The sequence below is a fragment of the Debaryomyces fabryi genome, assembly GCF_001447935.2.
Source record: "Debaryomyces fabryi strain CBS 789 chromosome Unknown contig00155, whole genome shotgun sequence".
Classification (NCBI taxonomy): domain Eukaryota; kingdom Fungi; phylum Ascomycota; class Pichiomycetes; order Serinales; family Debaryomycetaceae; genus Debaryomyces; species Debaryomyces fabryi.
In genome coordinates, this window is record NW_015385581.1 from 1 (window position 1) to 23,476 (window position 23,476).

General features: G+C 36.2%; 13 protein-coding genes across 13 annotated transcripts; 7 read left to right on the forward strand and 6 right to left on the reverse strand.

The window, feature by feature from the left end:
* Nucleotides 1-66: 66 nt before the first annotated feature.
* On the reverse strand, nt 67-1,704 carry PAN3 (Pan3p; the record flags this gene model as incomplete). The annotated part of the gene is made up of 1 exon (XM_015613767.1): nt 67-1,704. A coding segment is annotated over one exon (1,638 nt), but the record flags the coding sequence as incomplete, so codon positions are not given.
* Nucleotides 1,705-2,660: 956 nt separating this feature from the next.
* AC631_04939 (uncharacterized protein) lies at nt 2,661-2,870 on the forward strand (the record flags this gene model as incomplete). Its single annotated transcript, XM_015613768.1, has 1 exon — nt 2,661-2,870. One exon carries the CDS (start codon nt 2,661-2,663, stop codon nt 2,868-2,870), a length of 210 nt encoding a protein of 69 aa, XP_015465394.1.
* A 209-nt stretch (nt 2,871-3,079) lies between these two features.
* On the forward strand, nt 3,080-3,928 carry URA6 (bifunctional uridylate/adenylate kinase; the record flags this gene model as incomplete). Its single annotated transcript, XM_015613769.1, has 1 exon — nt 3,080-3,928. The coding sequence occupies one exon, from the start codon at nt 3,080-3,082 to the stop codon at nt 3,926-3,928; it is 849 nt and encodes a 282-aa protein (XP_015465395.1).
* Nucleotides 3,929-4,086: 158 nt separating this feature from the next.
* ESS1 (peptidylprolyl isomerase) lies at nt 4,087-4,620 on the forward strand (the record flags this gene model as incomplete). Its single annotated transcript, XM_015613770.1, has 1 exon — nt 4,087-4,620. The coding sequence occupies one exon, from the start codon at nt 4,087-4,089 to the stop codon at nt 4,618-4,620; it is 534 nt and encodes a 177-aa protein (XP_015465396.1).
* Nucleotides 4,621-5,147: 527 nt separating this feature from the next.
* Nucleotides 5,148-7,763, forward strand: APE2 (metallo-aminopeptidase; the record flags this gene model as incomplete). Its single annotated transcript, XM_015613771.1, has 1 exon — nt 5,148-7,763. The coding sequence occupies one exon, from the start codon at nt 5,148-5,150 to the stop codon at nt 7,761-7,763; it is 2,616 nt and encodes an 871-aa protein (XP_015465397.1).
* Nucleotides 7,764-7,859: 96 nt separating this feature from the next.
* Nucleotides 7,860-8,678, reverse strand: AC631_04943 (uncharacterized protein; the record flags this gene model as incomplete). Its single annotated transcript, XM_015613772.1, has 1 exon — nt 7,860-8,678. One exon carries the CDS (start codon nt 8,676-8,678, stop codon nt 7,860-7,862), a length of 819 nt encoding a protein of 272 aa, XP_015465398.1.
* A 238-nt stretch (nt 8,679-8,916) lies between these two features.
* Nucleotides 8,917-10,800, reverse strand: AC631_04944 (uncharacterized protein; the record flags this gene model as incomplete). Its single annotated transcript, XM_015613773.1, has 1 exon — nt 8,917-10,800. One exon carries the CDS (start codon nt 10,798-10,800, stop codon nt 8,917-8,919), a length of 1,884 nt encoding a protein of 627 aa, XP_015465399.1.
* A 310-nt stretch (nt 10,801-11,110) lies between these two features.
* Nucleotides 11,111-12,454, reverse strand: ATP1 (F1F0 ATP synthase subunit alpha; the record flags this gene model as incomplete). Its single annotated transcript, XM_015613774.1, has 1 exon — nt 11,111-12,454. One exon carries the CDS (start codon nt 12,452-12,454, stop codon nt 11,111-11,113), a length of 1,344 nt encoding a protein of 447 aa, XP_015465400.1.
* Nucleotides 12,455-12,685: 231 nt separating this feature from the next.
* AC631_04946 (uncharacterized protein) lies at nt 12,686-13,212 on the reverse strand (the record flags this gene model as incomplete). The annotated part of the gene is made up of 2 exons (XM_015613775.1): nt 12,686-12,850; nt 13,141-13,212. 2 exons carry the CDS (start codon nt 13,210-13,212, stop codon nt 12,686-12,688), a joined length of 237 nt encoding a protein of 78 aa, XP_015465401.1.
* Nucleotides 13,213-13,610: 398 nt separating this feature from the next.
* AC631_04947 (uncharacterized protein) lies at nt 13,611-14,609 on the forward strand (the record flags this gene model as incomplete). The annotated part of the gene is made up of 1 exon (XM_015613776.1): nt 13,611-14,609. The coding sequence occupies one exon, from the start codon at nt 13,611-13,613 to the stop codon at nt 14,607-14,609; it is 999 nt and encodes a 332-aa protein (XP_015465402.1).
* An 834-nt stretch (nt 14,610-15,443) lies between these two features.
* Nucleotides 15,444-18,950, reverse strand: AC631_04948 (putative aminophospholipid-translocating P4-type ATPase; the record flags this gene model as incomplete). Its single annotated transcript, XM_015613777.1, has 1 exon — nt 15,444-18,950. One exon carries the CDS (start codon nt 18,948-18,950, stop codon nt 15,444-15,446), a length of 3,507 nt encoding a protein of 1,168 aa, XP_015465403.1.
* A 190-nt stretch (nt 18,951-19,140) lies between these two features.
* On the forward strand, nt 19,141-21,132 carry AC631_04949 (triacylglycerol lipase; the record flags this gene model as incomplete). Its single annotated transcript, XM_015613778.1, has 1 exon — nt 19,141-21,132. One exon carries the CDS (start codon nt 19,141-19,143, stop codon nt 21,130-21,132), a length of 1,992 nt encoding a protein of 663 aa, XP_015465404.1.
* Nucleotides 21,133-21,654: 522 nt separating this feature from the next.
* Nucleotides 21,655-23,471, forward strand: AC631_04950 (uncharacterized protein; the record flags this gene model as incomplete). Its single annotated transcript, XM_015613779.1, has 1 exon — nt 21,655-23,471. A coding segment is annotated over one exon (1,817 nt), but the record flags the coding sequence as incomplete, so codon positions are not given.
* Between the last annotated feature and the right edge of the window lie 5 nt (nt 23,472-23,476).

The following is a 23,476-nucleotide window of genomic DNA, read 5'->3' on the forward strand; positions in this document are numbered from 1 at the left end:
GAATTTCTCGTCGATACCAGCATCTAGCTTGTTCAAGTTTGTTAAGACTCGGGATAAGTCACATACGGGCTTTCCAAATTCGTCGTATTGGAAGAATATGTAGTCCCTGAATAACTTGATGATGTACTTGTTTCCGTTTTCTTGCCAATTAGGGTCATTTTCGTACTCGGGTCTATCTATGATGAAGTTTAGCTTTGTTATTAATCTGAAAACCCTGGCGTTTTCTAATTCAGTGGAGAGCTGCGATTCCATGAAATCTTGCAGGTCTTGCAAGTTACTGCAAAAGTTCAAGATTTTGCGGGATAGATGATTCCTGTTGAATTCGTGTAAATCGGATGTATTTGTGTTCAAGTCTGAAAGAAGGTTAATAAATTCACCACTAAAGTTGACGGTGTTCGATGTCTTCAAGAGATTTATTAAGTCCTTAGGTTCATTATTTCTAACATTGTTAGGCAAACATAATGCTGCCAAGTCTAATATTAATTTTCCGAACTTCTTAATATCTTCTTGTTGTAATTCATGTCTAAAGGTCTCCAATCCTTTTTGATTGATTTGTTCTTCGTCATCTTCGTAGTTCAAGATGTCACTTATACCAACACCGCCCAATCTGATTCTATTTTTATTTGTGACAAGAATCTTAGAAAGATCCAATGCCGATCTTGCAGCCAAGTTATTTTCGTGAATATTTATTAATGCATTTGTAATTTCGATCACATAATTCCACAAAAGTTCTTCTGTAATTGGTTCTAATTTACCTCCTAATCTTCTATTGATATGTTGTTCTTGTAATGTGTTAGAGTTAGGAAAGTAATCATAGGTGACTATTAAGGTGCTGTAAGAGCCACCAAATGCCATGCTTGTAAATGCCTCCTGTAACTGAATAATATTTGCACATTTAACAGACTTCCATTTCTTAATATTTTTGAAAGGTAATTCATTAGTGATTCGTAAGACTGATTGTATATCGATTTTCCTCAATGCATATGGGTTACCATCCACATTAGAAAACACTTTGTATACAAAACTCGGAAGACCATATACTTTCGAAATATTTTCAAACGATGTATCAATCGGGACCAACGAATGATATATATTTACATGATCAGGTAAGTTGGACCTTGGTAACGTCTGCAAAGTAGCTTCGTTCCTTTTTAATAACGTTTCCCTCAAGTCGTTTGGAATAAACATCAGATTTACATTAATTTCATGTGGTGGTAACGGTATGGTCAATCTTGGAGGTGGCGCTGGTGCATACAAATGATATTGTAACGGATACGACGAAGCAGGCTGTTGGAAAAACACGTCTGCTGAGTTTGGTGCTGCAACTGCTGATGTCGGCTGTGGTGTTCCAGAATTTCCTGGTAAATACGGATTGTGCTGTATATTTCCATTAGCTTTGGCCCCAGGAGCAGTGACGGATTGTGCCATAACAGGAGACGGTGCCGAAATTTGGTCATTTGTCGAGATGTATGGATTAGAAGGCATGAATGATGGTGTTGACGCATTAAATTTCTTACTAGGAGTGGCCGATTCGTTCATTTCTGGTTCGTTTATACCACCTGAATCAGTATTACTCATTCCTCCAGATGGTACGAACACCGGTATTTCCTTTAAGTTTGGTGATAAATTCGAAAATTTATTCGTTAGATTCGGAACATTAGACGGCTGAAACGACGGCGTATTAAAATTAAACTTCTTTTTCATTTCTGCATTGGTATTACCTGAACTGTTTGTAGTTGCGTTACTTCCTTGAGACCCCGGTACACTTGAATTGGGTTTCACCGTATGACTAAAAGCACACCCTTTATTTTCATATTTACAGTACCCATATATTAGAACATTTTTGCAGAACGTTTCCTTCGCTGAATCTAGATTTATATTCATGTCTTCCCTTAATTAACTGTAGAAGCCCATATACGATGTATTCTATGTTATGGTAAACTGATAGAAATTCTAAACGTCGAATTGCGACACGTGAGAAATGCTATAAGCAATTCCTTAAACGACTAGTATATGGTACTTTTTCGAAGTATAGCTAAACAATTACAAATGACACACGTAGCTATCTTGACAGGAGCCTCTAGAGGTAAGTGTTTTATGCGGTAGTATTTTACGAATTGAGTCTTTACTAACAATATTCAGGGATCGGTAGTTCCATCGCTGAGATTTATCTTAAGAAAGATTCTAGCAACAAATTGGTTGCAGTCTCTAGATCGGAAAAGGAATTGAAGAGTTTATCAGCTGAATATGGATCAGAAAGGGTTCAAATTGTGATTGGGGATGTGTCAAAGCCAGAAACTAGCACCAAGGCATTGAAGTTGGCAATTGAAAAATTCGGCCAAGTCAACTCCATTATAGCCAATGCTGGTGTCTTGGATCCAGTCGATCAAGTGGCAAATGCCGATGTTAAGGGATGGAGAGAATTGTTTGATATCAACTTTTTTGCAGTTGTTGATTTGGTTCAACAGAGTATTCCCGAATTACGGAAAGCAAAAGGTAACATTGTAGCTGTTCTGTCGGGTGCTTCAACTACAGCATACAACGGATGGGGAGCTTATGGTGCCTCCAAGGCTGCTTTGAATCATTTTATCTTATCTGTGGCAACAGAAGAAGCCGACATCAATGCCATTTCTGTTGCACCAGGTGTGGTAGACACAAATATGCAAAATGATATTAGAAACAAGTTTGGGAAGAACATGACTAAAGACTCTTTAAAGAAATTCGTTGATTTGCACAAGAACAATGAATTATTACCACCTGAAGTCCCTGCCACTTGTTATGTTAATCTTGCATTGAACGGATGGGACAAGGCTCTAGATGGAAAATATTTAAGAATCAATGATGATGCCTTGAAACCATACTTGCAGTAATATTATTTTATATTATAATTAGCACCTAGTCTTATTTGTCTTTACTAAAATTGTAGCTACTAATTTATTGTTTATTGATGTTCTATTCCTGAAAAATAAATATTCGAGCGAATCGATAATTTTTTTTAATCTAAACATTTTTCTTCTTCGGATAACGTCCTTTTGGATTTCACCTAAGAAAACTTGAAGATAGGAAACGGATACTCATCATGTTGCGATTATTAAGAAGCCCAGTTTCATCCAAACAACTTAGTGGGTCGTTTGTCAAGCGTGCCTTTATACAGAATGCTAAGGTTCAATTCAGATCTTACTCAAACACTCCTCCTCCACCTCCTCCTAATGCCAAAGGTGGGAATGGTAAAATTTTATTAGCTGTCGGTGCTTTGGCTATTGGTTCTACCTTCCTTTCTATGAATTACAATAAAGAATCCCCAAAATCTGCCATTGATACCCCAATCTCGGGTCCAACATTCTCTAAGGGAAAGATTTCTGTGATTTTTGTTCTTGGTGGTCCAGGTTCTGGTAAAGGTACTCAGTGTGCTAAATTAGTTAAAGACCATGGATTTATTCATTTATCGGCTGGTGATTTATTAAGAGCTGAACAACATAGAAAGGGTTCTAAGCACGGTGAATTGATTGACAAGTGCATCAGAGAAGGTACAATTGTTCCACAAGAAGTGACACTTGCTTTGTTAGAACAAGCTATTAAGGAAAATTATGCAAACGGTTCTACAAAGTACTTAATTGACGGATTCCCTAGAAAGATGGATCAAGCATTATCTTTTGAAGAAGATATTGCTGAATCCTCTTTCACCTTATTCTTCGAATGTCCTGAACTGGTTATGTTAGAAAGACTCTTGGAAAGAGGAAAGACCAGTGGAAGAACTGATGACAATATCGAAAGTATTAAGAAGAGATTTACTACATTCCTTCAAACATCCATGCCTGTGGTCGACCACTTCGAGAAACAAGGTAAAGTTGTTAAATTAAATTGTAACCAGCCTGTGGATGAGGTCTACAACCAAGTTAAGGACGCTTTAAAGTCGAGAAATGTCTAAGAACCCCTCTATTGCTATCCTGATAGCATACAATAGGCCATTCTTGACGAAATGATAATTCACGTGACTGATGGAGTTTTTCTAAATTATTAATACCAAGTATAGAGAAACAATACGTTTAGTTTGTATTTTTATAGAAGTATCGTTACGTATATAGAATGTCAGATACTGAAACCGGATTACCAGTGAACTGGGCCATTCGTGTATCCCGTACGCATAATAAAGAATATTATTTAAATCAAGCAACTAAAGAATCATCTTGGGAACCACCTTTTGGAACCGATAACGACAAATTACTGAAATACATAGCTAAGTTCAAAGCCAACGGAAATAAGCCAGTTATTCCTGAGGATGGTAAGATTCGTGCATCGCATCTTTTAGTGAAGAGTAATCAATCGAGAAGACCAAAATCATGGAAATATCCAGATGGAATAACCAGAACCAGAGACGAAGCTATCGTATTAATGAAGCAATACCAGCAAAAAATATTGAGCGGAGAAATCAAATTAGAAGATTTGGTTTCCACTGAAAGTGACTGCTCTTCTCATGCTCAGGGTGGTGACTTAGGATTTTTTGGTAAGGGTCAAATGCAGCCTCCCTTTGAAGAAGCTGCGTTCGGATTAAATGTTGGTGAGATCAGTGACCTTGTTGAAAGTGATAGTGGAATTCATTTGATACAAAGAACTGCTTGATCTGCCTAATTTATGTCTAAAAGTTTACAATTATATAGGGTGTTTTATCGTCATATAGCTATTTATTAAGACTTCACGTATTATTTCGTTGCACAAATAAGCTAACGCCAATGATTAATTCCTTAAATTCAATCAACATTACATTACATTACAATATCTGTAATATCGTACTAGGTATCTAATCTTGTATACTGTAGAAGGTTACGAAATTGTCCGGAGACAGCTTGCTGAAAAGTGAAAATTTACAAACACTAATTATTTTTTAATTGTAAAGAACAAACATATAGATGTGCAGATATATTCTAGCTACTAGTAAGACTCAATGGAGTCTGCTTAGAGCTTTCAATAAACCCAATCCTAACTATTGGAACCGTTTCTACCAACAAAATCGTCAGATTTCGTTTTCACACGCACCAAATAAAGTCAAGAGATATTTGCCATCAATTACTGGTCAGACCAATTTATTTACATCAATTGCACTTAGGTTTAAACGAAATCATCATAGTCAACTGTCTCTAATTACAAGTATGTGCAGAAATAATAGTGAGTCTACTTCATCTCAAGTTGTTCCTCAAGATAGAGAGGTTTTGCCAACAAACGTGAAACCCCTTCATTACGATTTGACATTGGAACCTAATTTTGAAACTTTCAAATTTGACGGACAAGTCGTAATAGATTTACACGTTAATGAAAAATCAGACTATGTTACATTGAATTGTTTAGAAATTGATATTCAGGAAGCAAAAATTAATGATGTTGAAACTAAGAGTATTGAATTTAATGAAGATCAGCAATCTGTTACTTTCAAATTTGCAGACGAATTGACTACTGGTGCTGATGCACATTTAAGTATCAAGTTCACTGGTGAATTGAATGATAAGATGGCTGGATTCTATAGATCTTCGTATCAAGAGGATGGCAAGACAAAGTATTTAGCCACTACCCAAATGGAGCCTACAGATTGTCGCCGTGCATTCCCTTGTTTCGATGAACCTGCTTTAAAAGCTAAATTTGATATTAAGTTGATTGCTCATAAGGATTTGGTTTGTTTATCTAATATGGATGAAAAGGAAACAAGCTTATTAGGAAATGACAAAAAGAAAGTTGCCTTCAACACAACTCCTTTAATGTCGACTTACTTGGTTGCATTCATTGTGGGTGATTTGAAATACGTCGAAACATCTGACTATAGAGTTCCAATTAAGGTTTATGCCACCCCAGGATCAGAACATTTAGGTGCTTATTCTGCTGGAATTGCTGCTAAAACTTTGAAATTCTTCGAAGAAAAGTTTGATATTCCATACCCATTACCAAAATGTGACATGGTAGCTATCCATGATTTTTCTGCTGGTGCCATGGAAAATTTTGGTTTGATCACCTATAGAACGGCTGATTTATTATTAGACCCAAGCAACACGAATATCAATACAAAACAAAGGGTCACAGAAGTGGTCATGCATGAATTGGCGCATCAATGGTTTGGTAACCTTGTTACCATGGACTTTTGGGATGGTTTGTGGTTAAATGAAGGTTTTGCAACTTGGATGTCATGGTATGCGTGTGATGCATTGTACCCAGATTGGAAAGTTTGGGAATCATACGTCTCGGATTCCTTACAGCATGCTTTAAGTTTGGATGCTTTGAGAGCCTCTCATCCAATTGAAGTACCAGTCAAAAGAGCAGATGAGATTAATCAAATTTTCGATGCAATCTCTTACTCAAAAGGTTCGTCGCTCTTGAAAATGATTTCCAGGTGGTTAGGTGAAGATATATTTATTAAAGGTGTCTCTAATTACTTGAAAAAGCACAAATGGGGAAATACTAAAACTTCTGATTTATGGGAAGCTTTAAGTGAAGTTAGTGGTAAAGATGTTATAAAAGTTATGAATATCTGGACGAAAAATATCGGGTACCCTATCGTTTCGGTAAAAGAATCTGGTAACGAAATCCTGGTCACTCAAAACCGTTTCTTAGCCACTGGTGATGTCAAGCCTGAGGAAGATAAAATTTTGTATCCTGTTTTCTTAGGATTGAAGACCTCTAATGGTCTTGATGAATCATTAGTTTTAGATGAAAGAACGAAGACATTGCAGCTTCCTACATCCGATGATTTTTTTAAATTGAATGGTGATCAAGCTGGTATCTACCGTACAGCCTATGAATCTTCACGTTGGACTAAATTAGGAAAATCGGGTGTTGATGGCAAATTATCGGTTGAAGATCGTGTTGGTTTAGTAGCTGATGCGGGCTCATTAGCTTCTTCTGGTTTTGTTTCAACTACTGATTTCTTGAATTTAGTTAAATCTTGGTCTAATGAATCGAATTATGTTGTTTGGGACGAGATCTTGACTAGAATTGGTACAATTAAAGCAGCATTTATTTTTGAACCTGAAGAAATTAAAGATGCTTTAAATACATTCACTATTGATTTAATTGGTGATAAATTGAAGTCTGTTGGTTGGGATTTCAGCGATAATGATTCATTTGCTGACCAACAATTGAAATCGTCTTTATTTGCTTCTGCTGCAAATGCAGGTCAAGAAGAAACAGTTAAATATGCTAAAGATTCTTTTAAGAAATTCGTTGATGGTGATAAGAAAGCTATCCACCCTAACTTAAGAACGTCCGTCTTCAACACCGTTGCTAAGAATGGTAATTTGGAAACCTTTGATCAATTATTCAATATCTATAAGAACCCTCAATCTATTGAAGAGAAGATTTCGGCATTGAGATCTCTTGGTAGATTTACCGACGAAGCTATCTTAGATAAAGTTACTGGATTGTTGTTAAAGACTGATATTGTTAAAGCTCAAGATATTTACATCCCAATGCAAGGCTTAAGATCACACAGATTAGGTATTGAAAAATTATGGGACTGGTTAACAAAGAATTGGGATGAAGTCTACAAGTTATTGCCTCCGGGATTGTCTATGTTAGGTTCAGTTGTGACTCTTGCTTCATGTGGATTTACTAAAAAGGAGCAAAAGGATAACGTTGAAACGTTTTTCAAGTCTAAGAACACCAAAGGGTTTGATCAAGGTTTAGCTCAATCCATAGATATGATTACTGCTAAGGGGGCTTGGGCTAGTCGTGATTCTGATGCTATTACAGAATGGTTATCTTCTAATGGTTATTCGAAATAACTAGCCGTGACTCAAAAAAGTAAATTGTAATTAATTTACGATTTATTAAGCTTGTCTTATGATGTATACGTCTACATTAAGAATATAAATATAAGGCTAAATATATATCTCTCTATGAATAAATGATACATGGAAATTTTTTGTAGCAAGTATATTGTCTTCAAAAGGATTGTTCTTCAATCTTCCTTTATCATCGACTTCGATTAATATTTCAGAAGAGAATTCAAATCCACATTTGGAAGAATAATATTCAACCAATTTATGTTCACGAATAACTTCAGCGTAAAGAATTACCTTCTTCGTTGTCGTATTTAAGAGACCATGTGAAGACATATAACTAGATTCTAGTAAATATTTATTAATCATTGCATCAAGGATCTGGGGTGCAGTATTCCTCATGAATGATGTAAAACAAGTGAGTAAAAGTTCACTTGTTTCACAAGCATTCGGCTCCTCTTTATTACAGGACTTCAAACCGGCCGTCCCTAATACTCGTTTCAAAGTTCTGTCATCTAGAACATAGTCAGTACCCACTTCCTCAATTTCGAGCTCCGAAGTGTTATCAAACCTAAACAAATCATAATATTTCTCGGGAATATCACAAGCGTAACTCTCCTCTAAATTGCGATTGGGAATGTTGAAGTCCCTATCATAATTGTCCTCTAAACGTATTTTATCAAACAGGCTCTCAGGACCTAGTAATATAAAAAAACAAAACCTTTTATTATTATCTATGGAAAAGTCCTCTAAAAACGTATTAGGATCTTTAATCCTTTGAGTTCTTATAATGTCAAACTTATATCGAGCTTTGCTGTATGACTTATTTATAAGTTTGGTTAACTTTTCGAAATCAGGAAACTCCGAATATGGTTTGAAGAACCAATCATTCCTCAATACTAGTAACTTGAAAGACATTTTGTTCAACTGATTCAAATCGGAAACCTCTTTATTGATAGATTTCGATGAAAAATCGAGAGTTCATGTTGCATAAGTCCTGTATGAAACATTACTTAGATTGAATAGATATAGTATCAGACTACATGAAAATGACATATTACTCCAAATTGAACAGATATAAATTAAAAGCTCTATATATTTAAATATTATGACAAGTGGCTTATTTTTGATTTGTTATAGTAGAAGGATCGTTATTTCAAGGTATGGTACTGTCAACATCCATAAATCTTAAAATTAACATGAATTGATCTTCTTCGTGTGCAAATGCTTGTCTAAATTTTACAACATGCTTCCATCTCTTTGAATTCATTGTATCATGCATCTTTCTCAAACGATCCCATAGGTGGAAACCACCGATGCTCTTTTCTATTTCAGAGACAGACAATTCTATATTATACTTGCTAAAAAAGGTAGGAATACGACTCAGACGTTGCTGATACGCTGCCCAGATTAACACATGTCCGATATAAGCCAACACTGAGTAATCAAAGTTATTTTGATGAATATTTCGAGTAGAAGGAGTTAACTTGGTGTGTGTTTGTTCCAAGGTTAATTCATCGTAATGACCGAACCACTCAAGTACATGTGGACATGACTGAACGGTCTTCTTAAACCCAGACGATTCGTATAACGCAACATTCATGCACAATTTAAAAAATATTGGCTTCTTTTCTTCATCACTAAATAGATCATGCGAATACTTTATAACAAATTTTAATACATGATGTGCAAACTTCGAAATCGAAGACGACGAAACAATTGTTTTGATTTTAACATCTGATAAAGAAAGAGATAAAATTTGTTGATGTGAAAGACCGATGATCGTTTTTATACACTGTGCGGCAGGTAAAGAATCAGAATATTTCTTATTTGTATTAGTTTTCTTTGTTGATTTAAGTGTGACATCGAACAGGCCAGGTTTCTCTTCCAGCTCTTTAGGCGCTACTTCAGACAGTCTCTCGCGATGCAATTTATCTCTTTGCTTACGGGTTAGATTTGCTTCTTCATCATAAATAGAATATTCTTGGTCGACAACTTTCTGATTTTTTAATTCATCAAGCGTGACCAACTCGTCATTCTTGCTAACTAATACCGTTGAATCATAAGAAATCTCCTTACTTGAAATTTCGTCCCCAGCCCTCTTCTTCTTTTTGCGATCTTTCCTCTTAGATTTCTTGAGAATTTTATTCAAAGCTGCATCTATTTCTTGTTCTTCTTGTTCTTCTTCTTTATCCAATGCTTCAGCGATCTCTTCTTCGGTTAATTCAATTGTTTCAGGCCCATCATATTCCTTTGGTTCTATTTCTCCTATGTTTTTGGTACCATTGGATTTGGGCTTTTCCTTCTTGTCTTTCTTATCTTTCCTTGGCTTTCTTTGCATTTTCTGATTTGACGAACCATGCAAGGATATTTTCTCAATCTTATCTTTCAGTGACTCTGAGTGTCCAGGCATATCATTATTAGAATCTTGCTGAACAGAAGTATCGCTAGTAGATTCTTGCAGTTGCGCTTTTCTTAATTTCCGTCTCTGATCCTTTCTCTGTCTCTTTTCTTTACGTCTCTGCTTTATTTCTTCAGATTCAGAAATATGGTTTTCTTTCTCATCTGGAATATCTTCTATAGCTTGTTGCTCTGATTTTTCAATATCCAAATCAGGTTTGGTTTTAGCTTTGGCTTTGGTTTTGGTTTTCTTCTTCTTCGCTTTGATTATCTCAGTCGGTATTTCATTTTCGCTTTCCGAAGAAAATTTTATATCGTTCATATCTTTGGTAATATCATTTAACGTTATCTTGAATTTATTAGCTCTTCGGCCTCTCAGCACTGGTATATCGTTCAAGATTTGCTCTTCATAAATAGCCAATTCAGTCAGCACAAGCTCCTTAGAATCTAAATCACACGTTGATTTGCTATCTACAGACTCGAGTAGATAATCTAGATCATTTTCAAATTGTTTATCAGGATTACCATTTTGTAATAGGTCATAATCATAATCTGCAACTTTCCTAGATTCATTACTAAGTATTTCCCCAGATAAATCTAATTTACCTTGAGGTACTTTGGACTTAGTCTTCCTGCCCATTATGTCTTATGATGATAGCGATGTAACGCTAGTATGCTCGTGGTTGACTAAATGTAAAAACGAGCCTCGGAAAAACAGTTGATGAGATTTAGTATAAACGCGACGTGGGGACTTTAAAATTGCACTACAATATCAAATTTAAATATCAAATACATAAATTTATTCAAATATAAAATCTTTTGTTTTGTTAAAATGTATATAAAAATTGAAAACAATGCCTAAACGTTTCATCTTAAGAGCATTCGTATCATCTAAGAATTATTATCATCTTAAACAATAATAAAACTACAAATCATTAGGATTCATAAACTTAGAAAGAAGCAACGAAAGATTCAGTAGTGGCTCTCAACTTTTCTAAGAGTTCCTTAGATAATTCACCCTTATCACGGATAGCTGCTAAGATTTCTGGTTCATTAGACTTTAAGTGAGATGCGAAAGATTCTTCGAATTCAGCTAATCTGTCTAAGGCGACGTCATCTAAGAAACCGTTAACACCAGCATAAATTAATGGAACTTGTTCTTCAGCAGCTAATGGAGAAGCTTGCTTTTGTTTTAATATGTTGGTTAATCTTTCACCTCTGTTTAAGGTTTGCTTAGTAGAAGCATCTAAATCAGAACCGAATTGAGCGAATGCAGCAACTTCTCTGTATTGAGCCAAGTACAATTTTAATGAACCAGCAACTTGTTTCATAGCTTTAACTTGAGCAGCGGAACCAACACGGGAAACAGATAAACCGACATTAATAGCTGGTCTGATACCCTTGTAGAATAATTCAGCTTCCAAGAAAATTTGACCATCGGTAATGGAAATAACGTTAGTTGGAATATAAGCAGAGACATCACCACCTTGGGTTTCAATGATTGGTAAAGCGGTTAAAGAACCACCACCGTTAGCTTCAGACATCTTAGCAGCTCTTTCCAATAATCTGGAATGTAAGTAGAAAACATCACCTGGGTAAGCTTCACGACCTGGAGGACGTCTTAATAATAAGGATAATTGACGGTAAGCAACGGCTTGTTTAGATAAATCATCGTAAGCAATCAAAGCGTGTCTACCGTTGTCTCTGAACCATTCACCAATAGCACAGGCAGTGAAAGGAGCCAAGAATTGTAATGGAGCGGCTTCAGAAGCAGTAGCGGCAACAACGATGGAGTATTTCAAAGCATCGTTTTGTTCTAAGGTTTGAACTAATTGAGCAACAGTGGATCTCTTTTGACCAATAGCAACGTAAACACAGTATAACTTCTTAGATTCATCCTTACCGTCGTTCCATCTCTTTTGGTTTAAGATGGTATCTAAGGCAACAGTGGTCTTACCAGTTTGACGATCACCAATAATCAATTCTCTTTGACCTCTACCGACTGGGACTAAAGCATCAACAGACTTTAAACCAGTTTGCATTGGTTCGAAAACAGAAGTTCTTGGTAAAATACCTGGAGCCTTAACTTCGGCCATAGAAGTGGAAGAAGCGTTTAATGGTCCCTTACCATCAATTGGGTTACCTAAACCGTCGACAACACGACCTAATAATTCAGGACCGGTTGGAACTTCGACAATCTTACCAGTTCTCTTGACGGTTTCACCTTCCTTGACAGCTCTGTCAGAACCGAACAAGACAATACCGACTTGACCGGCTTCCAAGTTCAAGGCCATACCCTTAACACCGGAGGTGAATTCAACTAATTCAGAGGCTTGACAGTTGTTTAAACCGAAAACACGGGCAATACCATCACTATAATTGTTAGTATAAGAGTCTATAAGTGTATAGATGGTTGGTTAAAGCGTGGTGGGATTTTTTCACTCGCTGGAAATTTCTTAAATTCTAATTGGTCGGGTGCCGATTCAAACCCGCGACTGGCCCACCACCCCATTAACCACCATCAATCAGTGTTCAATGTATACATACCCAACAGACAAAACTCTACCGGTTTCGTTTAAGTTGGCTTCGTCAGAAACACCTCTGATTCTTTCTTCTAAGATAGAAGAAACTTCAGTTGGTGCAGCCTTAGTAGAAGCATAACATCTAGCGGCTAATTGAGTTGGACGAGCCTATTTTCTGTTAGTAAATCTTCATAGCTATGATTCGGTGTCTCTTCTCTCCTAACACCATCCGTTCTAGCACAATTGATTGATTGTGTCCATTTTTCACCCCAATCACTAACTTTTCACCTTTTCCCCGGCGGCTAATTTCAATTCATTATTTATCCTCCATCCGTCATCATTCCACCTTTATATCTCTCCCTAGGCCCCCCATGCCCTTCAATTCTCTTTCCTCTTCTTCCTAGCCCTCAATCAATCAATTCTCCCGTCGACGGATATTTCAACAATTTTATACATACGACACGTAAGTTTCTAGAAACGGCAGCAACTGAACGAGCAGCACTACGTAAAACAGGACGAGCTGACAACATTATCTACTTTGAAATTAAAGAAATAAAATATTGTTCTTTAAAAACTTGCAATTAAATACAAAAAAAAAGACTAAATATATCCTTTTATTAGAATGAATTACCCTATATATTTTGAATCGTCTCGTTGAACTGTTAACCAACCAATTTCGGCCAAACTGTGCGAATGGATCGGAAAACTTTTTAGGACTGAATACACGCTTTGATTGGACGAAAGACGTCAGGGTAACCTTTCTCTAATTATGTAATTTCTTGAGAGAATGTATGCGAAACGGGTGTGTGGATGATACTGTTTTAGGAAGTCTAGGTCGCACCGAAAAATTTCACAGAACGGTACTAAATATGAATTTTGATTCTTAGTAGTGGTGAATTTGAACCAAACAGACAGCCAATACAAAAATATGCTTAGAAGTGGATTGATAAATGGACGATTTGCGGTTGAGCATTTATGCAAGCGTTCTGGCGGACGTTTGGCGGTCCGTGAGTACTCAAGCGAGTCAGGAAAAGACTCTATGTTTTTGACCGATCTCTTGAGCAGAATCGACAAGATCAGTTCAACCACCAAGAAGATAGCAGAACAGCAAGGTTCAGGGGTAGGAGGTTTAAACAAGTCTAGGGGTGTCCCAGGATCAGCCCAGGGGGCTCCTCGTAGGGCCAAGGGACCAGCAGATAAGACGGTAAAGACCAGAAACGAAAAGGTACAAGTGGCCGATCATCCATTATTCAATGCTAAAATTGAAAATAGAGGACCAAATAGACAGAGTGGTGGATATAAAGGTCCAAGAGCTCCTAGAGTGGCTAGAACTGGGGGTGGAGCTGGTGCACCAGCCACAAGTGGTGCAGGAAATGCCAGACCATCTAAGAGGACGACAAGACCAAGAGAACCTAGAAGACAAAAGGCCATTGACGTTCAACCTATCAAATCTAAGAATATTACATACGGACCATACAAACCGCAATTGGATAACAACACGTTTTTGTACGGAAAGGCCACCAGTTTCAATAATTGTACCAGTGCAAGAGTGGCTTCTGTTGCCAAAGAAGCATTGAACGACTCAAAATTCCCGTATATGCTTCCTAGAGATATAGTCAACAACTTAACCCCAGGAGTGACAAGAAATCGTTTCCTTTTGCAATCTAACTTCACTCTTGACGTCAACTCCAAAAAATTAACTACCAGAATTAAGGAAGTTGTCAAAGGTGAAGTAGCCGACTTGCCAGTAGATAAATCGCAATTCAAAGACCCAGAGGCATTGAAATCTGCTCTCTTCACAAAACAACAATTGATGAAGAATGGAGACTTGTCGTTCGCCGATAAGCAGAAAATATTCGCCGTAGCTAGTGGCTTAAAGACGCCAAAGCAGTTGGTCGAAAACGCCCATTGGGCCAAGGCCGAATGATGTACATAGTAGAGATTCGTGTTTATAGTATAATGCTACAATCTAGTCGTAAAAATAAAATATGCGTATATTAAATATTAATGGCCTTTCCGTATTGCAACCAACAAGATTACCAAGACCTGCCAAAACTATAGAAGTAAACCTTATTCCTTGTGCGTATTTCGTCATTCATCCTAAGCATCACTGCAACATAAAGACTTTTTGTTTTTTTTTCGTCTGAAAGGTCCCAGACCATTTAGATCTTATTAAATAATGCTCTTGCGTTAATAGTTCCCTTTGTGCTTAGAGGCGAATTCATGGATTCTCGGTAAGAAAACATAAATGGTAGAGTGGTAGAGATCATCAAATATCCCAACAACAATGCTGAATTTGCTTTATATGGTCTATAGCGAACTGAATACATTGCTGAGATATACTCTTCAATACAATTTGATCGAGCGGATTTTCTCTTTATTTATACTGCATTACAAACTACTACTAATCATTTTAGTCAGGCTATTATGAAGCCACAATAAATGTGGTTCGATAATCACTCACTTTTAGGAAGGATTACCACAATAGTTCTAATTTTCTTATGTAATCATAGGAGAATTGGAGCATAAATTCTATGTTGGGCCATGGCATTGTTCTATGTAGAATGGTTCCGTCTGCCTAATTTGTATCAAGTTTCCTAAAGGGAACCCAGTCACCGAACACGGATCAATTTTTTTTTGCATTTGTTTACAATAATGTCAAATTAAAAAAATTAAAGGCTATAGACGTGTCGTATAGAAATATATATTGCGGACGTGTTTATCGTTTAGTCCGTGTAGGCGTGTATATCGTATAGCATTCCTAATCCTGTTGGACCTTTGCATAACTCGGAGGTCTTAATTTTCTATTTATTGCTTGGGAGGCCCAAACTGGAAATAGACTGATCACCAAAATGACCAAGGTCTGCCACGTATACAGAAACGAAGTGATGTAGTCTATGTCAAAGTACTCGTCTAAGAAAGGAATGGAAACAATGTAAATGATAAAGGTGATGATAATAGTGGAAAGCATTATTTTGTTCCACTTATTAATTTGGAGACAAACCATGATCAATTCATTGTAAATGAGGCACGAAAATGATAGAGCAACCATTTTTGTGAAGTCCTCCAGAGCCAATGATAGAAAACCTTGCGATAATAATTGGATGATACTACCCTGGAATAGAGAGATCAACACCCACATGAAGAAGCTTCGATACGACAACGATTTACCCAAAGTTAATTCCTTGTACAATTCAGGATACAATTTAGTCAATTTTTCATCGATATCACAGTCAAGGGTAAGAGAGAATACGGGGGCCATCGTGTAGAAAGTAGAATACCCAACCATTAACCACCCCTGGTAAAGGGCTAATGGTTCAAATTTCGAAGAAATTGAGTATACAGCTTGAGCGACCGAGATAAGCAATCCTCTATGAATAACAAATTGGCCTAGTTTTGCTGACCTCTTATACGAATTCCTACCATGCCACAACAATAACTTCAATAAGTAACAAAATTGATCAATACTGAAATCTGCTGCCAACGAAGCTTGTTTTCCCTCTTTACCCACAATACCAACACCTACGTCCGCACATTGGATCATGCTGACATCGTTACCTCCGTCACCTATACAACAAACTCTCTTTCCGGTAACTTCTTTGATTATAGTAGCCACATCTGCCTTCTGTTGCGGTGTACAACGACAAGCAATCACTGCCGGTAATTTAATCACAATTTCAAAAAATTCCCTTTTGTAATACTTCATGTAAATGCTCAAAGACTCTCCGTCAATCAACAAACACGAATTTAAATTTATCCTTAAAATATCTAACTGATTCATGGCCAAATCGGAATGACCTACATTCGTGATTTGATGAATATACTGTCCTCTTGATATAATTTTTGCATTGATTGAAACGCACTTAGCAGTTTCGACTTTATCACCCGTAAGCATCCATATTTTAATACCAGCATTTCTTAACAATTCAATTGATGATTTAACATCTTTCTGTAATTTATCTTCAACACCAGTAAGTCCAAGTAACTCTACGTCTTTTTCGAGATAATGATTAATTGCTTTTTGCATCGAACTTTCTCGATCATGCATTGACAAAGATGCTTCTTGGTACTTGTTAACAAATTCTTGATACAACTTGGTATTTAATTTTTTACGTCCAATTACTAATGTTCTGAGCCCCTCACGAGATAAATTACCAGTTTCTTCTTCTAACCAGTCATTAGAGCTGACAATACTTGACATTACTGAATCTGCACCCTTTTCCATAAACCAGATATTGTCTCTATTTACATCTTTCACAACTATTCCCATTCTTTTTGTGTCCGAATTGAAAGGGAAATTATACAAAATCTCAAATGTCAAGACTTGATTTGTAGCTAAATGCAACAATGAAATTGAATGACGATCACGTCTATGCAATTTCAATCCAGCCAACTCAGTGAACTTAACAATTGCAATTTCATCTGGTGATGCGGCTTGGTACGTAACGGTTCCGTTAACTTCATCATCTTCATTTTCGTAAGTAGGGGTAACGTTATGACAAACTGCTAATGTTAATATTAAATCACAAACTTTACTATTTAAATCCCTTTTTTTCACTGCACTATTTGAGGTTTTCAGGTACATGTTATCCATGACTGATAACATTCCAGAAACATAGTCTGTTACAATATCCAACGTATCCCCGGCGTAGCTGACAGTACCTAAATGTAATTTTTTTAATTCCATATCATTTTGTGTTAATGTTCCTGTCTTATCCGATAATAAATATTCAATTCTACCCAAGTCTTCTGGTATAGTAGAAGTTCTGACAATAGTATTATTGATATCCATATCATTTTGTATTTGAGATGCATAAACAGACTTTGCCAAGTCCAAGTTAACTCTCAATGACACTGGTATAATTGTAGAAAATAAAATTAAGAATCTCATAATATCAATATACCAGTTCTTCTTCAATGGCCATCCATTTGCGAAAACCAAAATTACCGATAATAAGAAAACAACCACGCACAATATCTTAGAAAGCTTATTGATTTCTAATTCTAATAAGCCGGTTTTCACGCCGGTCTTAGTGGTATTTAACAGCTGTCTTGTTTCAATACCTGTATAAATAATTATTCCAATTGCCGTTCCCAGAGCTAAAACTGTATTAGCCCACAACGTCTGATCGATAGTTAATGCAAAGGTTTCATTATTTGGGATTGGAGATGCCGAACCTACTTGTTGTGGTGGGTGGTATATTAATTTACCCGTAAAATGATGAATGGATTTGGTGGGATTACTTACTATCAACGAGATATTATTAATCAATTGTGAGATATTAGTCATGGATTGAGTTACATTACTTGCAATTCTCAATTTCCAGTCAGTTTCCCCATCCAATTGATCAGTCTTAATAAATGCTTCACCTGTGCCATCCTTTTCTGAGGTTTGTAATAATATCATATCGGCCGGAATTCTTGTATCTTTATGCAACCTTACTAAATCTCCCACTTTTAAATTCTTAGAAGCCACCATCTTAGCTTCTTGAGTAAGAGATAGCGGTGATGATCTGTTTAACACTTCATACAACTCATTATTTTGTTCCTTATCACGACGGCGTCTAGCTATATCATCACCCGCTTCCTTCATCATAGTAACTGTTAACACAAATGCCAATGGTACTATATATGAAGAGAGATATCCTATCCGTAATTGTGGGATGATTTGAGATAATGCAACAAGCAAAAAATACAAATTAAAGAAAAACTTGAACTGCTCGTACAAGATTATTGGTATAAATGTTATCGGATTATACTTTGCGTTCGAAATAGCATTGCTTGGATATGCACTGCTCTTGGACTGACTTCTCGATGATATGTATCTTTCATTAGCAAATTCATTATTAGAATCACCTCTATTCTTTCTCGCTCTTTCCTGATTTAATTCCCATTTGGCCAACTTAAAAAACCCTATCGTCCTTTTAACAAGCATTTTGAAAGTAAACGATAATGATCTTGTCGTATTATTCAAAGAAGTTGTCGATGAGGAAAATGATCTCGGCTGTCCGTAACTACCGGTTGCAATCAATGGTGAGCTGTCATCTTGTTCATTTTCCATCCTATAATCATCACGATCTATTTCCAGACTCATATTATTCAACGGTATTGCCCCTACTGATTGCTGGGAATTCTGGCGGGAATTATCCTTACTATTAGTATATCGAAATAAATTATTCGACGCATTATTCAAGGCTTTGTCTAACGAATTATCTAAATCTTCGAAAGAATCCCAATCATCGTTCGAATATCGCCTCGAAGACGCCATTATATCAATATATATAATCCGCTATGCTAATATATATTATGTCAAATACTAACCAGATTTGATACTTGTTTTCAGTATCTACTGAGCCTTTAAGTGAAGTCTGCACATAATTTTGCGAGGGTCAATCATTAATGAAATTCAATTATTGACAATATGAACGCTATACAAGATTAGAATTTCAGAAGACGAAATGCTGTCGGAAGAAGAAAATGATGAGTTGTTAGCAGTAACAGCTACAAATTCAGGATCTGTATCGAAGATTCCGAATTTGACAGATCAACTTAAAGAATTATCGCAATTACAAGAGGCGAAGACAAATACATTTTTAAAGAAGGTATGGGAGTTCATGAAGATACAACTTTTGGGTTATACCAATACATTTGAGCAGTTTGTTAATGAAATAGAACCGAATGATTGTTCATTGGTTTCTAAATATGGGGAAGTTACAGATATAGACTTACGCGATGAAACCAGCATCTCAATTGACGAATTGACATTGAGCACCATTCATATACCACATCCATTGACCAACTTTATGAGGAATGAAGCCAACCAGATTCCACTTAACTTAGACATACTGAAAGAATTACAGGAGTCTCCTATATTGGTATTTATTCATGGTCTTGGTGGGCAAATGTCGCAGTTTGAGCCGCTCATGGGACTTCTTTCTCAATGCCTGGAAATAGTCTCGCTTGATTTACCAGGATTTGGGAATTCAAAAGTGCAGTTCAGTGATGTCAAAATGATAGCAAGCATTTCAGAGGAAACAAAACTGAAGATTGCATCAAGCGTCAGTAAAATGCAATGGAACGATTTTACGACTGAAAACATAGTGAACATCATTTGCGCATTTATTCATCAACAGATACCCGCAGACAAAAAAGTAGTATTGGTTGGACATTCCATGGGTACTCATTTATCGGTTAAGGTTGCCAAGAAGTTGCCAGCACATAAAGTTGAAGGACTTATCTTATTATCTCCTCCGGGTTTTATAGACGACGTTACAAAGACCACGCCAGAGCAACCTGCAAAGACAATTTCAATGTTAAAGGTATTTAACTACATTCCCTGGTTCTTTAACTGTTTTCGTGTTTGGGATAGACTTGAAGGTTTAAATAGCAAGAGTGTTTCCAGACAACTCGCAAAGTCGATTGATACGCCTGCTACCCCACCTTGCAAGTTCAATCCCAACGCAAATATTTATAATAAACTTAGACAACTTAGATGGAATATGGATATAAATTCGCATATAATCTTGAAATATGTGCATGGATTTCAGAAGGCGAAGTATTCAGATTTGCTAGCAGCAATATCGAACTTCAACAATAACCCTTCTGATAAAACTACCTATGAAAAAACTTTACTAATTACGGGTAGCGGAGATCAGGTAACCCCACTGAGCGTAATATCAGTTGTTGACGAATTTTTAACCTCTACTTTTGATAGAAAAGTGTCATCTTCAATCGAAATTAATAATGCAGGACATTCTTTACTTTTGGCGAAACCAGAATTTATTAGTGGAATGATTTTAAACCATGTTGAGCTGAAGTTCCCAGAGCGCTTACATTTAGCTCCTGCTTGGGTTTTGAGAGTTAAGGCCCAAATTTCTGGCGATAAATGGGGCTTGAAAAATGAACTTAAGTGGCTGAAACTTAAACCACTTTCGAGTAATATTACTCGTAAAAATGGTAAGGATGTTGCTCCTTTGTTGGGAATGAAGACCCTCAGAGAAGATGATGCAAATCACTCCCCGATGCTTTTAGAGAAAAAATTCTATGATTCAGATCCCAAATCTGTGGAGGATATACCTGAAGGTAAATTAATAGGTATTGTGGATATTTCGGCAGATATACCACCTTACAGCCCAAAATCGTTCAAGCATATTCAATATTACAAATGTGCAACCGTTTCCAAGGTTGTTCCGGACCAAGTGGCCATTAGAAGATTCATTCAATTAATTGACGACATTTTATCCTCCAATACTGAAAAAGCCCCATTAATCGCTATTCATTGTCATTATGGATTCAATAGAACTGGTTTCTTAATATGTTGTTATTTAGTTGAAAGGTTGGGCTGGTCTGTGCAAGAAGCTGTTGAAGGATTTAAGACAGCTAAACCTCCTGGCATAAAACATCCACATTTCATAGATGCTTTGTATGTGAGGTACGAAGCTAACTATTAATCTGTTGACCAAGAGTTAACGTTATTTATCGTGCGTAATATGTGTATAATTAGAGTATTAGGTATAAACAAATCTTCTTTAGAATTGCTTTTAAAACTTGACATTTAGTGACTTTCTCTAGTAATAATAACTAAATATATTATAATTTTTTGTATAATTTTACCTAAATCACAACTGATTGCAAACTTAAAACAATAATTCGGAAAAAAAATTAAATAAAATTAAATAAAATTAAATAAAATAAATAAGATTAAATAGGCTTAATTAAACGATATATATTTATGGCCAGTGTATTATATTTATAAATGATAGTAGATGTCCATTAATTTGGTCTTTTGTAAGAGTTGCAAAAAAATGCTGATATAAGCTAAACACCGAGGTTCCAAATTTACTTAACCGAAAAAAAAATTCTGGGGAACATTTGATACATTATTTAACTCATTTTACATAGCTAGATACGTGTGATTAATAATTATATATTTGGGAAATCAGTATAATAATTGATAATAGTTATTCTAGCGTATGAGATTTGGTGAGATATTAAATGAAGCATCAGTTCCTGAATGGAGATCATTATATCTTGATTACAAACATGGCAAGAACCTAATAGAACGACTTGATGATATTCAGGAGAGCATAGATGAATCATCAGGTAATAAAAAGAGTGATAAAAATACAAGGAAGAATAATGCTAGAAATGTTGATGAGTTTACTCCATTACTTGCTTCTTCTGAGGTAAGAATGAAATCTAATCAGGACCGTACAGAGTTCCATTTGGATGACTCCTCTGAGTATAGAACGGAGGGGATGAACAATGTACCAGAAAGGGCGAAGGATTCTAGGTTGGATGATAATGTGGAGCCATCTCTATTCAATCACTTGTTTCATTCTAACAAAAAGGATTATTTGGAAGTTGAGAAGCAGAAATTCAAAGAGTGGCTTGATTCTGAGTTGGAGAAAGTAAACTCATTCTATAGAGAGAAAGAAGAACGTAAGTTTGAAAAGTTTCTCTTTTTGCAAGACCAGTTGTACCAATTGCGAGAACATAAAGCTGTGGTATTGCAAGAGAGATTACAGCACCAAAAACATAAGCATATTGCACACAGAATAGATAATAAACACAGCAGAATACACGGAATAGCATTTCATACCAGAACTGCATTTTTTGCCTTGAAAAGATTTGAATTTCCGTCTTTGCCTTCAACTGTATTTTTAAATAAGTGGAACAACAAACAAGAAAGAGATACCAAGGAACATGATTTTGAAGACATAAATTACCATGAGAATAGGATCAGAAATGGGATAGTCTCTTCAACAGACGATGACGACGACTTTACCCCAGTCGACTCAGATATTAATTGCGACAATACGCCACTTCTACAGCCAAGGAGTATGAGGTATTCAGCTCAAGAGCCACAGAGTTCAGCGATGAAAAAAGCAACAGGAAGAAGGGATTACAGCACCAAGAAGAATAATTTCAGGGTGCCATATGTGCACGCTCGACAACAATTGAAGGATGCAATAATTGTCCATTATGGAGCATTATCATTATTGAAGTCTTTTAGAGAGTTGAATAGAACAGCTTTTCGGAAAATTACGAAAATGTATGATCAGACCATGAACACGTCTATTTCGGTCCCATACATGAAGAAAATTGACAACGAATCATATTTCCAAACAAGTGATACACTCGACAGGTTGATAAGCCAAACCGAAGAACTATACATAGTATTTTTTGACAGCCCTACTACCGATAGAAAAACCTCACTAGAAAACTTAAAGAGTATTTCTTATGCATTGAATAGTAAAGTACAAAAATCATATTATGCCCCATTCTTCACATCTGGGCTTTTATTAGGTATAGGTTTTCCGATATTTATTCTGGGATTATATGTTGCATTACGAGAAACTTTAAGTGGTGACTTACCCGAGGGGAAATTCTTGTTGCAAATATGGGGAGGATTCTTTTTGTTAATCTTAGCATTTTTACTTTTTGGAATAAATATGTATGTCTTTGACTTATTCAAGATTAACTATAGATTTATTTTTGAATTTAACTTGGTGTCCACGTTGAATTACAAACAGTTTTTGTTACTTCCATCATTTGGATTTGCATTCTTTTCAATACTATGTTGGTTCAGCCTGAACGACTTCTGGCCTGACATATTTCCAGGTAGGGACTGGCCCTGGATATTTTTTGTGGTTATGATAGTGTTATTTATTTGGCCTGGTAATCAATTCTATGCGTCAAGTAGGAAATGGCTTCAAGTTGCACTTTGGAGATTATTATTATCTGGTTTCTATCCTGTTGAATTTAGAGATTTCTTTTTGGGTGACATGTTTT